The 14560-nt window shown below is 41.0% G+C and overlaps 1 protein-coding gene across 1 annotated transcript in view; it reads left to right on the top strand.

The window, feature by feature from the left end:
- Nucleotides 1–14560, top strand: part of LOC122814466 (zinc finger protein 845-like) — a 158823-nt gene that overhangs the window by 129108 nt on the left and 15155 nt on the right. Inside the window, exon 7 of the mRNA XM_044087046.1 lies at nucleotides 9442–9573. Within this exon, the coding sequence (XP_043942981.1) occupies nucleotides 9442–9573 (132 nt within the window). The remainder of the gene's footprint in view (nucleotides 1–9441; nucleotides 9574–14560) is intronic.

The following is a 14560-nucleotide window of genomic DNA, read 5'->3' as shown; positions in this document are numbered from 1 at the left end:
GCACTTGTTTTAACACAGCTCCACAGAGTTAGACAAACAGTCACTGTTCTGCTGTATTCATCTGTTTACATGTAGCGTGCCTCTGTGCACCATTGCACACTACCATGCAGTAGGGGTAACCACTGGTGATTATAGATGCAAAAAAATCAGTAGATAAATGTTCCCTTAGTAGCTGCCCAAGATTCAGCCGAGAAATCCTTAAACTGCACTTAGCTGCTCACTGAGCACCTCAGCTGCATTTTTGCCTTTTAAGCAATCCCAAAACCACCAAATCTACAATAGTCTCTCATCATTTAGAGACACCCTGCTAGTATAGACCCATTTATAGAGCACCCCATTAGTATAGACCCTGTTTACAGCACCCCTCCATTTTGTCTCCCCACTGTGACAACTGGATGTAACCGAGCATCATGGAGGGTTAGTTCTCTTCATTTCTCCTACCAGTTTGATTGACATGGGTATCCCGAGGCAGTGTAGCAACTGCCTCATGTACACTGCTACCCTCTACTCCTAAATCACACAAGTACACTTTGTGAGAGATGCATCCACACCAAGAATCTAGAATCCTTGATCTGTGAAGCGCAGAACAGTAACACTCAACAGGTTGTCAGCTCACATACTACATACACCTCCTATGCAACCCATGCATTCAGCACATAAGCCATCATACACAGAGGCACTCACCAGAAACCTACATAAACACCAGAGATCTTCCAAACACAAACATGCTATACCTAATACAGCACCTACAGCACTCAGTACACACAAAAACACAAGCACCAGTGTCTCACTAAATAAGGCCCTAAGACAAAGCATATCTAAACCAATTTTTTTTACTCACAGGTGACTCCATTATGAGGCACACAGATGTCCCACTCACCAGGCTGGACAAGGAGAAGGCTATGGTCAGCTGTCTATTTGGTGCCAGGATTCATCAGATTGCACATGTGCTCAAGTCTCCCAACAACAAGTACTGTTATGACTCTGTCATAGTTCATGTTGGTGTGAATGACTTGAGACGTACCTCACTGGACTGTACAAAGAGAGACTTGATTGTGCTCTATGAATGTGTGTCCCAGGCAGGTATGTTCCTAGCCTTGAGCAGCATTCTACCCCCTCCAAGGATGGTACCACAATATAAACAAAAAATGATTGACTTCAGCAATTGGCTTAGTTTCTGGTGTCATTCTAAGGGGATCCAGTGCCTCTCAGGCTGGGAAGACATGGTTGATGGACCACACTGCTTTGCCAGAGATGGTCTTCCTCTGTCACCTCTAGGCTTTTGGTTAATGGCTAAGGCAATTGCCTCGGCCATAGTGCCTTTTTTAGCAAGGGTCTCAAAAACAAAATTTCCGATGTGAAAAATATCACTTGCAAATAAATTAAAGGTTATGCTGCTAAGTACCAGGAGTTTAAATCAGAAACTACACTTTCTAGAAGCATTTCTGTCCCTGGATGATGATGTCTGTGCGGTCACAGAAACTTGGTTCAGGGCTGCAGAGAGTACCCCAGCCTTGCAAGGCTACAATGCCTTCCATACTTATTAAACTGCACTTGGCTGCTCACTGAGCACCTCAGCTGCATTTTTGCCTTTTAAGCAATCCCAAAACCATCAAATCTACAACAGTCTCACACCATTTAGAGAAACCCCGGTAGTATAGACCCATTTATAGAGCACCCAATTAGTATAGACCCTGTTTACAGTACCCAGTTCACCCCAGGGATAACGTCAGTCACCCTTTTAGACAGGGGTCCAGGGAAGTAAATATTGTGGGAAGAAACAGCCAAAGAATTTTTATGGCTAGGCTTGTATAGGCCCTAGGGCCAATAGTGTAGTATCAACCTATGAACCTATGAACTTTCAGACAGCAAAATGAACATGTGAGAACCAAAGGAGGAGGGGTTTCTCTCTTCATCAAAGGTAAATACACCTCTAGACTGATTAGACAGGAAAACTCCACAGAATGATTCCAATTTCAAATAACTATGGGTAAGACCCCCCCCCTTCAAGTTCTCATTAGCTATAGGCCCCCTTCAATGAACTAAGATACCTACGCTGCTTATTTGGACCTACTTGAGTCAGTCAAATTACAACCAAACACTCTAGTCATGGGCAATTTTAACTATCCCTCCACTGACTACCAAACTTATACAAGTACTAACATGCTCACACAAAGGTTCCTGGACTTTGTCAACACTAATGTTCTATAACAAATAGTATGCAGCCTCACAAGGGGCTCAAATATTCTAGACCTGGTCCTCACCAACATGGGTGACCATTGCACCACCACAAGTATAGGACCCTCACTGGTTAAATCTGATCACAATTCAGTCACATTTGAAGTACTTCTAACACATGAACACCCACTTAGGTGAATTCAGACTAAAAATTTCACCAAAACTAATTATACACTCCTAAGGGATGGTATAAATAATTTCCAATTTCCTGTTCCCACAGATGGCAGTGACAACTATACTAAAGTGTATACAAATGCCCTGTACAAACACTTATACAAATGTATTGACATAGCTGTACCTGATAGGATCAAAACAAGATCTTCAAGAAAAAAATAGCTTCCTTGGTGGACATTGTTATACAACAAGAGGAAGAAGTTGCTGTCTAAGAATAAAAAAGAGAGGTCCCAGCACTGGAAGAACACTCTCCTCTGCTTGACCAAACAAATAAGACAACTTGTAAAATCCTCTAAGGGCAAATTAAAAAAAAACAACAACCATAGCTAAGTATAACCATAACGAATTCTTCAGCTACATCTACAACCAGTAAGATCCAGGTGTGCGCTGAACTAGCTGTGGATGGCATTGCACACACTGATCCTGTGAAAATAGCTAACCTATTAACTGACAGGATTGGCAAACATTTCACCCCCTTTTCCTCTCCAAACATTCCACAAAGCATTCCCTCGACATCTCCCCCACCATGTATCTCCAAGGAACAAATCATTAATGCTGTCTCTAAGGCTATAAACACAGCCTCTGTGGGACTGGATTGCATCCCAGGTTGTGTTTTTTAAATTGTCTAAAACATGAGTTAGCAACTTCATTATTTACTGTCTTCAACCACAGCCTGCTAAATGGAAAATGGCAACCGCCATCCCCCTTAATAAAGGGGTACAGCAACAGACCCTGGGAACTACAGACCCATAAGCTTAACCAGCCTTATCTTGTAAGGCCATGGAACAAATCATCATGGACCTTATAAATAAGGATATAGGTGATCTGTAAACCCTTGATCTGACACAGTTTGGTTTTGTCAAAAACAGGTCATGCTGTTAAACTTATTGGACTTCTTTGAAAATGTCACCAGAGCCATAGACAAAGGCAAATCTATGCAAACAGTCTACCATGATGTAGCCAAGGCTTTCAACACAATCCCACATTCAGACTTTATTGATAAACTCTCCTAGTTGAATATCAACCCATATGTTGTTAGGTGGGTTACTAATTGGCTCACTAACAGATAACACTCGGTCAAAGTTGGGGGCTTTACCTCAACCAGCAGACCTCTCACCAGTGGTGTTCTACAGGGGTCAGTGCTGGGCCCCTGTTATTTGGAATATACCTCTCAGAATTTTAGGCCAAAACAGAGGGGTTGTGGCTGACTAAGTTTGCTGATGACTGCAAATTAGGTACAATCATTGACTCCACAAACTATGTCAATACACTTGAAGAGGAGCTTACACACACCAATGATTGGTACCAAAGCCATGGACTCAAACTCACTGAAAAAAAACTGCATTATCATCACCTTCAGTAAAAACAATATCCCTGCCAACTATCATATAAATAATACCCCAAGTAACAACTCAGTAGTGAGAGACTTGGGAACACAAGTTGACTGTAGCCTAAACTTTGACCTCCATGTGCCTACTGTGGTAAGGAAGACATACTACATCATACACCTCATTAGCAAAAGCATTGTCTCAAGAGTGAAAGAGATCATAACACCCCTGTGCTTAACTCTCATCAGGCCAGTAATTGAGTACAATGCTCCCTTTGGTTTGTACCATACCAGGCACCTGCAGCAACTTGAGAGACCTCAGACATTTTAACCAAGAAGATTCAGGGTCTCCAGCAAATGTCATACATTGACAGACTTAAGCCACTGTCACTGTACTCAGTAGCATACAGACTACTTTTGCCTGGCCTACAGAGCAATCTCTGATCCAAACCTAATGGAAATTATGCACATCCACAAGTCAAATGGGACAAGGATCACCTGCTCCAGGGGCCTTAATCTGGCCTGTGACATAAATAGGACCTGCTGGAGAGACAGCTATGTCTCTCAGAGGTTGCCACTCCTATGGAATAGGTTACCAGTTTATAGGTGTGTACTAGGCTAATGGTCCTGGAGCCTTTACAAGCCTAGCCCATAAGATTACCCTGGCATTGTGCCACCCCACCGTAGTTTCCAGTGCCTCTGTTGAGTAGAGAGACTGGAGTGATCCCTGGGGTGAATTTTCTATTTCCCATCCACTCATCAAGATTTCTCTTGAAGAGGGCCAGTGAGGTGCTCTGTTTGACATGTATGGGAAGTCTGTTCCATAGCACGGGCAGTCTCTGGGTTATAAACCTGCCCCTCCAGCACGTTCTTTTGATTGTGGTAATGAGGCTGAGGTCTCTGAAGTGTGTGGTGCAGAGGGATTGGGATTTCTTTAGATGTATCATTTCTAACAGAGCTGGGTCAGACATGGCTTTATAAGTCAAGCAGAGATTGCCTCTAAGTAGGCGTTATGAGATGGAGAATAGTTGGAGTTTTTTTAGTTTGTTCATATAGGACAAATAAACACCTAGGATCCTCTTTGTGAGGTACTTTTGCAGTCTCTCCAGTTGTTGCAGGTGTTTAGTGAGGTACATGCCAATTTGGGCATTATACTCGATGATTGGCCTAATGAGGGAAGAGTAGAGGGAGACAATGACCTCTTTCTTCCTGGATGCAATAGCCTTAGTAATGAGACTTTCTGACCACAGTGGCAGTGTGGTGATCGAAAGAGAGTTTGCTGTCAACCTGTGTTCCCAGATCTCTTATAATGCCTTCTGTGTTCAGTGGACTACCATTGATGTGGTAGTTCATGTGAACTGGGTTTTTCCGAAAGGGGATGATGACACATTTTTTGGCATTGAGCTTAAGACCATGGTTCTGACACCAGTCGTTGGTCTCAGTGAGGCCTTTCTGTAGGATGTCAACATCACTTGGGGAGTTAATAATGGCTCCCAAATTGCAATTGGCAGTGAACTTTGTCAGCCATAGTCCCTTTGTGTTGGACTGGACTTCTGAGAAGTAGATACCAAACAGGAGAGGACCCAAGACCGATCCCTGTGGGACACCACTAGTGACTGGTCGGAACTCTGACTTAGAGTCAGCTACTTTCACACTATGAGTTCTATCTGTGAGCCAGTTAGCAATTCACTTAGTGAAATAGGGGTGGATGCCTAGCTTAGTGAGTTTTTCTATGATTCCTGAGTGGGGAATGGTATCAAAGGCCTTGATCAGATCAAGGTAGGATGTATGAACAACCTTGCCTTCATCCACAGCTCTGGTGACTGACTCAAAGAAGTTGACTAAGTTGAGCAGGCATGATCTACCCTTCACAAAACCAAACTGTGTGGGATCCAGAGTTTGGAGATTCCCTATATCCTTGTTTATTAGGTCCATGATGATGTGTTCCATAGCTTTGCATATCAGACTTGTCAGGCTAATGGGGCGATAGTTCCCAGGGTCTGTAGTCGCTCCTCCTTTGTGGAGAGTGATGACTATAGCAGTGCACCATTTGGTAGGGACAAAGCCTGAGGTGAGGTTGTGATTGAACAGGGCACACAGGTGAGGTGCCAGTTCACTCTGTAATTCATGTAGAACACAGCAAGGGATATTGTCAGGTCCCATAGAAGCTGCATTTATGGCCTTGGACAGTTCTGTTTAACCTGTGCTGCAGTAATACTGGGTGTCTGGCAATCTACTGGTATTGTGATTGGTCCTTTGGGGGGTGAGAGAGGGGTAAAGTTGGCACTGAATCTGTTGGCCAGTATATTGGCAATATCTATTGGCTCAGTACAGGAGGTACCACTGTGCAGTGGCTCAGAGCAAATCTGGATATTGCCGTGGAGATTCTTTACATAACTATAGAAGGTCTTGTAGTTGTCTTTACTATCTGCTGCAATTCTATTTTCATAGCTAGCTTTAGAGGATTTGATGAGAGATCTCAACTTTTTGTTGAGGCTGATAAGGGAGTTTTTCCAGTCTTGGGACTTCACCTTATTCCGCATCAGTTTCCTCCTCATGTTGTAGAGTTTGTTTATGGCAGGGGACTACCAGATTGGCTTCCTTTTTTGAAGGAGAGTGTCTTGGTTCTATTTGGTATGATGAGATCCATACAATTGTGTACGTGTTCATACAGTGTATTGGTGTATGATTTGGCGGTTATGCAACTATTCTCCATTTGCATGGGTGCCGTTCCAAAGAGGTCTTTGAAATACCACCTAAAAAGGCACATCAGATAATTTCACATCAAAGAAAGCCCCTCTATGACCCTGTTTTAAATGTAGCCTGGATGACTGAGTGGGAAACCATATATTCCTTCTGGGGCTTTCACCTATGACCTCCTAGATATGGACAGTCATTGCTAAGATCTCGGGTTTAAGCAAGATCCTTTATATTGGGTTTCTCTAGTATTATATTGGGTACACAGAGCTAGGGTTATAAAGACCTTTGGTTTAATAGCCCAGTAACCACCTATGAACCTAAGATGTGAGCTTTAACCTGACAGCAAGAAATTCCTTTGAGTTTACGTTTATTGAGATATTTACAGAGAGGTGAGAAAAATACTTATTTGTATAATTCACAATGTAACTAACACTAGATATCTGTCAGATGCACAACTGTTAGTGTTAATGGCGATTATTTTGTACTAGTGGCATGTTGCTTACCTCATAGTAAAATCTGCCTCAGTTTTCCATCATTTGTCACAGTTTTTTTAAACTTGTGTTTTTGAGTGGGTAACCAACAATCCCACTGGAATTAGGAGATTTGCTTAATTGTAGGCAAATTTATGCTAATTAATTTTCATGATTTTTGGTCTGTTGCAATTACTTTTTAGCAGCCTTTGTCCAGATCTTTGATGTCTACAGGTCAAGAGGTATGGGCTACCCTTTTATGCCTATCCCAAGTACAATGATAACAGGCCCTTGTCCTACACTATCTTCAGGGATTTTGCATATTTCTTATCTCCCAAATGTAAATGTTGCATTCACACAGCAGATTATGCTGTGACAAGGGAGATCTCCAACCTCTGTTTTAGCTTTACCTTGCATTGTTCATATTGACATTCACTGCGTCTATTGCTGTAAAAATGTTACCCTGATAAAAATTCTTCTTGATGTCTAATGTGACCTCTGTATCTGAGTTTACCATGCATTTAAACCTTTTGTACTAAGTATTATTATCTGCTTTTTAAAGTATTCTGTATGGAGCTTTTCTCCCTGTGCCACTGCTGAAAATGGACGTAGGCTCAGTCAGACATACCCACTTAATAAATGTCAAAGTAAAATAAAAAAAATATTTAATTGTAAAATCTATCACACTATTTTACAGGACCCCTCCCATCTTCCAATAATGGGATTTGCCCCAGGGACAGGATGCTGACTGAACTGCTCTCTATGGTCTTTGTTAATCCATGTGCAAAACACTAACACGGAAGGTTACAGTCAGACGTAACCATATTGTTACGTATTCAAGATGTGGATGCCAAGAAATTCACCTTGAGAGCAAAGCTCAAGAGAGAAGTCTAGGCTAGGATCCATTTTGAGAACACATAATGGGTTATGATCAGGAAACCCAATAATAACGCTTTGTAGTGCATGGAGTTTTATCTACTCCATATACTACTTGTCACAGAAAAAAAAAGCCAAAGTGCTTTAGTGGCTTTGAAAGCAAAAAAGAACTTAGCGAGTGCTGTTGCATAGACAACAAGTAAACATAATTGCAGGTAAAAGTCAGGAACAGTTTTTAAATACTGCCCTAATTTAAATAACATACTTACAGATTGATATCTGTAAACTTTTGCCGATATTTGAGGACAGATATCCTGGGACCATTGAGATTAAAGGAAAGTCCCTTTCCTGATACCGGACTGTAACAGCACTTAGGGGTTCTGTAACAAATGTTACACAACTCTAAAGGCACTGCTACTGTTGTACCTCACACTACAGAAGTACGTAACACAGGTTTATCTTTTTTCTGATTTTGAAGCGCTTTGTGCATAGTGCCAGAATATAGGCTTTTTTGCTAGTCTCTTAACAATGACTAGAACCTGTGATTTTCCTGCAGCGTGACATTGTAACACTTCATGATGTGCCTTGTACACTTTTGTTTAATTTTTCTGAGATGTGTCAAATGTATACCTGTATCACTGAACTACAGTTTAAATCAACACTCTATAACCCAGTCACGCATAGATTATCTGAAAATGTTAACCCCTAAATGTGGGTCATAACATATAGGAGTTTTCCCTGTGTTGGGCTTGTGTGTGATACAGGTCATTTGATACATGGATGCATTACAAACAGTAATGTGCTAGGCTTCAGAATTGTCCCACATCTGGATCTAATAATGGGCAAAGTCTTTTCCAGACATTGACTTAATAAGAAATATGAGAGATACAAGAGATATTGATATAGTTAAGAAGGAGAGTAGTAACCACGGCTTTAAAAGTGGATACGTAGTTTATTTTAACGCGCCAACACTACACACACTGCGTTTTCATCCTGTACAACCAGAACTTCTTCAGAAGCCATGGCTACTACACTCCTTAAAGTGCTCTACTTTTGTTTTCCTGGTGACTGTTAGCACTTTCTCCATCTTTTTTGCTTGATTGATATAGTTAAGTGATTCTGAATAGTTTATTATTGTTTCACTGCGTCAACTAATGTTGCTATATGAAAGTCATTATAAACGTAACTTACCCAAAAACAAAAATCCAGCAACTTAGTAGGGAATAAAAAAATATATATTTCTTAACTCGTTTTGGTTATGCACTCTTCCTCAGAAAACTTGAATTTTACTGGTTATCAGTTTAAGTAGCTGTTTCTTATAGTCACAAACTGAACTGTTATATGACTAGGAAGGGACCTTCTCTTAATGGTATTCATAGAAATGTGAGGCTCAGTATTAGCCATAAAATAATAAAGGCACTAAATCCTTATTTTAAAGCAAACATTTTGTACTGTAACAAAATGGAATATGATGTAATTCTTTCAGAAGACTGTGACTGAACGTAATGCATATTACAATGACTAAACGCAGACATGGTTACCAAGTAAGAACATGTAGTCCAACCTTATGTGACAGGGCTGTATTGTGTACTCTCTTCATGTTACACCTGCGGTTAACAACAAGAACATTTAAAAATATATTGTTTTTATTTGCAGGGTACAAAATCCCACCAAGGAATTTATTACAGCTCCTTAAAGAAGCTGATGATGATGATAAACTGCCACAGAGTGATTTGGAAGAAAAAAATCACACCAAACATGAAGTTAATATTGAAGACAAGCTCAGCGGTAAGTGACGGGCTCATTAATGATGCATTTAATGAGTTTGTTTCATACAGACCTTGACCTTATCTTAGCAAAACTTGAGAAAATTTGTAAACATAAACATTTTACAGTATCTCAAGATAATGTAATTATTGGTAAATATGTTAAGGTTAGAGTTTTATAAACAGTTTATCATCAGGCAGTAGGTAGATGTGATGGAAGACATGGACTTTTCATGTCTTCTGATTTTTTTCAGTTTTGAAAGAATTTGGTCTGGGTAGACAGTTCTCTAGAGTTCCATGAAATCTGCCACAGACACAGGACCATATTGCTGACTTATTTTAACTTGTAGTTTTTAAAACTGTCCTTCACTGGATAACTGTTGCAATGTTTCAGCACTGACTGGTCATCTTGCCAAGGTAACCTGATGCTCAGGTGGCATAAGCTAAAAACCTTCTTTGTGCTTTTACGTCCGACAGATGTCATCAGCTTGTGGATGCAGGTACATATGATCTTCAGACTGTCTAGTCCTCAGTCTAAGAACTGGATACTTGCCCATTTTGCTCTGTTCTCTGCATTGTTGTAGGCTGCTCCCATTGCGTAGACTTATTCAGATAAGTGCCCTGTTGGGGAACCCTCTTTATTCTTGCATTAATATTTGTTAAAATAAATAAGAGAGGGAAGTGTGACTGGTAGGCAGATATCTTATAAGGATCTCCATTCCCATTGTTTATTCTTTCTAGGGGCTGAACACAATTACAAAAACCATCAAGTCTGCCACTTGTTTGTTCATAAAACTCTGTACATTTCTTTCATCTTTAAATAAGTACTAAGAGGCCCAATATCTGAAATGTCTCGCACAAAGCAGAATGGCAGAACCCTTGGCCTTGGACATCCTGCTTGCACTTAACAAGAAGTTCAAGAAAATATGGTCTGAAGTTTCTACTGTCCACTCTGATTTGGATGTTCCTGTTGAGATGCTGCAGGAATCTGTGGAACGTCCAACTCTTTCTCAGACGCCCAATACCATGACGCCTCCAGAGTCCAGTATTGTGTCCAATGCTCACAAGTTTGATGAGACTGCTCATACTGATACGGTTGAGAAGGAGGATCTGACATGATCATTTCTGATGGACCAGAGGGCATACCTCAAATCTTTAAGGAAGAGGTGTCTGCCACTTTTAGGTCTGAAAGAGCTCTGACCCACTTCACTTTGTGAGGGCTGATGTCACCCCTAGGAAAACTAAACATGTTTTTCCTACCCAGACGTCTTAAGAAAAGGAATGGATTGAATTTTCACAGGGCCTATGCAATGTAATTTTGCATGTTAACCCCCTTTCTTTCTGTCTTTCTTTCTGCTACTTCATTACCCCACTCCCCTCAGAAGAGATGATACAAATCTTCATCTGAGGGGGAGTGGGAGGATAAATCTGGTTCAGATGAAGATTCCCTAGCATGCTCATCACAAATTCATTCTCCTAAACAGATTGTCTCTGATGATGGAGGACACCTTGTCCCCTGACACCCCCATTTGAGGAAGTTTCTTTTAAGAAGGCTATCAGCAAACTGATGCAACATTCTGATTGGGAACCCAAACAGCTGACTGACGTACAAAAAAGATCCTATAACTTGCTGGAGGTAGGAGTTGCTACACCTTCTCCTATTTCTCTAGGTTTAGAAGCATTATTGGATGCTTTTGCATCCACCTTTAATTATTTTGATTCCCAGCCTCCAGCTCCCAAGAAGCAGAATAAGTTCCGCAAGGAAGCTGAGGACAAGAAGTTTCTCTACAAAATCCCTGTACCGGATCCATCTGCCTTTTCTATTTCCCCTAATAAACATACTAAGCTTCTAACAGCAGCTACTCTGCTACCGTCATACAGAGATATTAGGGCCATGGTCAGGTATGATAAAAAGGTTTACATCTCTGTCACCCTGGTGTCCAAGGGCCTAAATTACCCAACTCAAATGACAAAAACACTTGTCCTTTCTAAGGGACTAGATAGAACTATGGCTATCCTTGAGGCTTCAGACACTAAGCAACAAGAGATTTCTGTTTGAACAAACTACACAAGTTACAAGGCATTCTATTAGATGCAGTTGTGATACTACAGAGGTCCATTCCATGGCTGCTAAGTGTTTGGATGCCCCCCTTCACAGGAAACTCTTATTTGGACCTTCTGCAGCAGAATTTGTAAAGATTTTGCAAGAAAAGGGTAAAATGATGCAATACATTAAACTGTTTTTTTCTCATGCCATTCCCTAGGTATCAAAGAAATTACCTTTCTAAGCCCTCCTTCTTTGTCTGCAAGAACAAAAGCCATCACAGAAGGGCAGGAAACAACTCCAGAAAAGATTTTATGAAAAATTTATTAAGAGATTCCAGATTTGGAAATGCCCTTTTTCTAAACAAATCAGTATCCACCTAACTCTCTGCTAGCCTCCTCCCTCCTTATTCAAGAATTCCCTAGTCAAAAAGACTAACTTGTCCCTTCCAGATTGGGAATTCATCAATATAGACAGCTGGGTATTTTCCATCATTGAACATGGTTACAAGATGTCTTAGAGGAAGTCTTAGAGGGAACTTCCATCATTGAGGGGAACTCCTCCACTTCCTTCCACTTATGGTCATCTCCTTCCACCTGTCTTACTGGACCTTCTTGACCAGTGCACCATACAGCTGGTGCCCTAACAGTACCTAGGAAAAGGCTTTTATTCAAGACTTTTCCTTGCTTCAAAACCAACAAATTACTGGCTCTCACTTCAACCATACCTCATCCAAAAAGATCGATAAATTAACCAGTAATACACTAAATAAAAGATGAAAACTTTATTATGACAAAGTGCTTTTGTCCAAATGTCAGGACTTCATGACCGTATGAAATCAGTGAAAGAGCAAGCAACTATTTAAAGCCATCCAAAAAAACAATACAGATTCCAACTGGTTGGCTTATAACCCGATTAACCAACTCATTTAACCCTTCAGCTTTAAAACTAGTGTAAAACCCGGAAGAATCAAAAGTACATAATTATTTGTAAATAAATATACATATAACACATAAATACATATATGTTTGCATAATATTTGGATACAATACAATAATATTGATAAAGGAAATTAATAACTGTTTTAAATTTTAAGAACACTTGGAAGGGAAATATGGTCATTAAGCCCCAAAGTCCAGCTGCATTATTTCTAATCTGCCACTCAGTTTCTTTATGCTGTAGCCAAACCTTAGTAGGGCCTCCCCTTTTATCCTCTACAACAAGCATTATAACAAAAAACTTAAAGCTGTGTTTCTTATTCTTCTGAATGTCTGTGTACAGAGCATGGGAAGGGTCCTTAATGCTGATGTCTCCGACATGCTCATACATCTGCTCCTTTAGTCTCCTTTCCATTTTCACTAATTAAAAGGAGGGACAGTCCTGGCATATTGCCACACAGACAACCATTTCTGTATCACAGGTACATCTACTCAGGCAAAATACTCCCCATATCTTTTTCTGGATTCCAGAAAAGAAGGCAGTTGGAGGACTTTTCTGGACTTGTCTCACCTTAACATCTTTCTGGAAATACCATTTTTCAAGATGCTGTTCCTGCAAACTTCTTCCTTTTATCCTTCCTCAACCCTTTCTAGTCTCTCTATCCCCATTCACTCCAAATGCAGAAAGTTCCTGAGGCTGCATGCTCATTGCACTTTCAGTTCCTTGCTTTATCCTTCACTTTACCTAACACTCCCAGATTTTTCACCGAGTGTCTTGCCCCAGCCATTGCCTTTTGCAGAACTCAGTGAATACAAAGTTGCCCTTACCTGGATGGCCTTCTTATCCAGGCCTACTCCCTAGATACACTTTGGATACACTATAGCCGCATCTCAGTTTCACAATTTTACTTCTAGAAAGACTGGAGTTCTGTGTCAAACTTCAGAAATCTTTGCTGACCTCCTCCCAGGACTTGGTGTTCTTGAGTTGCAGACTGCATGTCCATCTAATGATAGCCCATTTCCAGTAGGAAAAAGTTCAGTCCCTCTCTGCCTTCTTCCAGTGTGTATCTCCCCCTTCAGTCTAGTTGTGTAGTAGGTTGAAGTCCAAGGGAATGCCATGAACCCTGAGGTATGTGGCCGCAGCCATTGCAGTGCTACCATTTACCAAGCTGCACGTGAGGAAGATATAGTGGTACCCGAAATGTCTTGAGCCTCAGCACCGTCACCCACTGCATTTTCATATTCCCATCTTAGTCTTTCATCCATCCATCCTCATCCCCTTTTCCCATTTTGCACACGGGGTCGGGGGAGTGACAATCCTATCGAGCCAAGCTTTACACCACCAGATGGCTAGCCCCACTCTTAGTCTTTCTGAATAAAAAATTATAGTGGTGGATATTTCAAATTCAACTCAATACAGGCATTCACTTCTGCCCACCCACCCTTGCAAACCAGGACATGCACACAGATGCATCATATCTGGCTTGGGAAGCATGAATGGACTGTTCTACAGTTAAAATCCAGCGTACCTCCAAACAGATAACAGAACACATTAATGTCAAAGCAATAAAGACCCTTATTTGAGCCCTTAAGGTGTTTTCTCGCCTATGGACCCCTCGGGCTCAAAAGATTTTCACATACAACACCGCAGTTCTGTTGCATCAACAAATAGATGGGGAACAAGTCCTAAGAACTGTGCAGGCTAGCTCTGCTGGCATGGAACCATGCTATAAAAGTAAAGCTGTCCCTACAGGCCATTTACATAACATCCAAAGACAATGTTCTCACCAATTCCCTAAGCAAGTCCACAGAAGGTCTTCGCTAATGAATGCTAAAGAGACAGGTCTTCTTGGACATAGTCCACAGATGGCATATCCCTATTTATTTTCCTCCACTCAGAACAGACAGCCCAAGCTGCTTAGCTGCAGGACTTCTTGTCTCTAGATATGGAAAATGGGAGCCATGTCTTTCTGATGGGAGGAAGTACTTCTAATCCCAAAGCTTCTGCTGAAGAGCCAATGGTAAAA

The sequence above is a fragment of the Protopterus annectens genome, chromosome 10.part0, assembly GCF_019279795.1.
Source record: "Protopterus annectens isolate FY-2018-M chromosome 10.part0, PAN1.0, whole genome shotgun sequence".
NCBI lineage: Eukaryota > Metazoa > Chordata > Ceratodontiformes > Protopteridae > Protopterus > Protopterus annectens.
The sequence above is the reverse complement of the archived record's forward strand: the minus strand, read 5'-3'. Positions and strand labels throughout refer to the sequence as shown.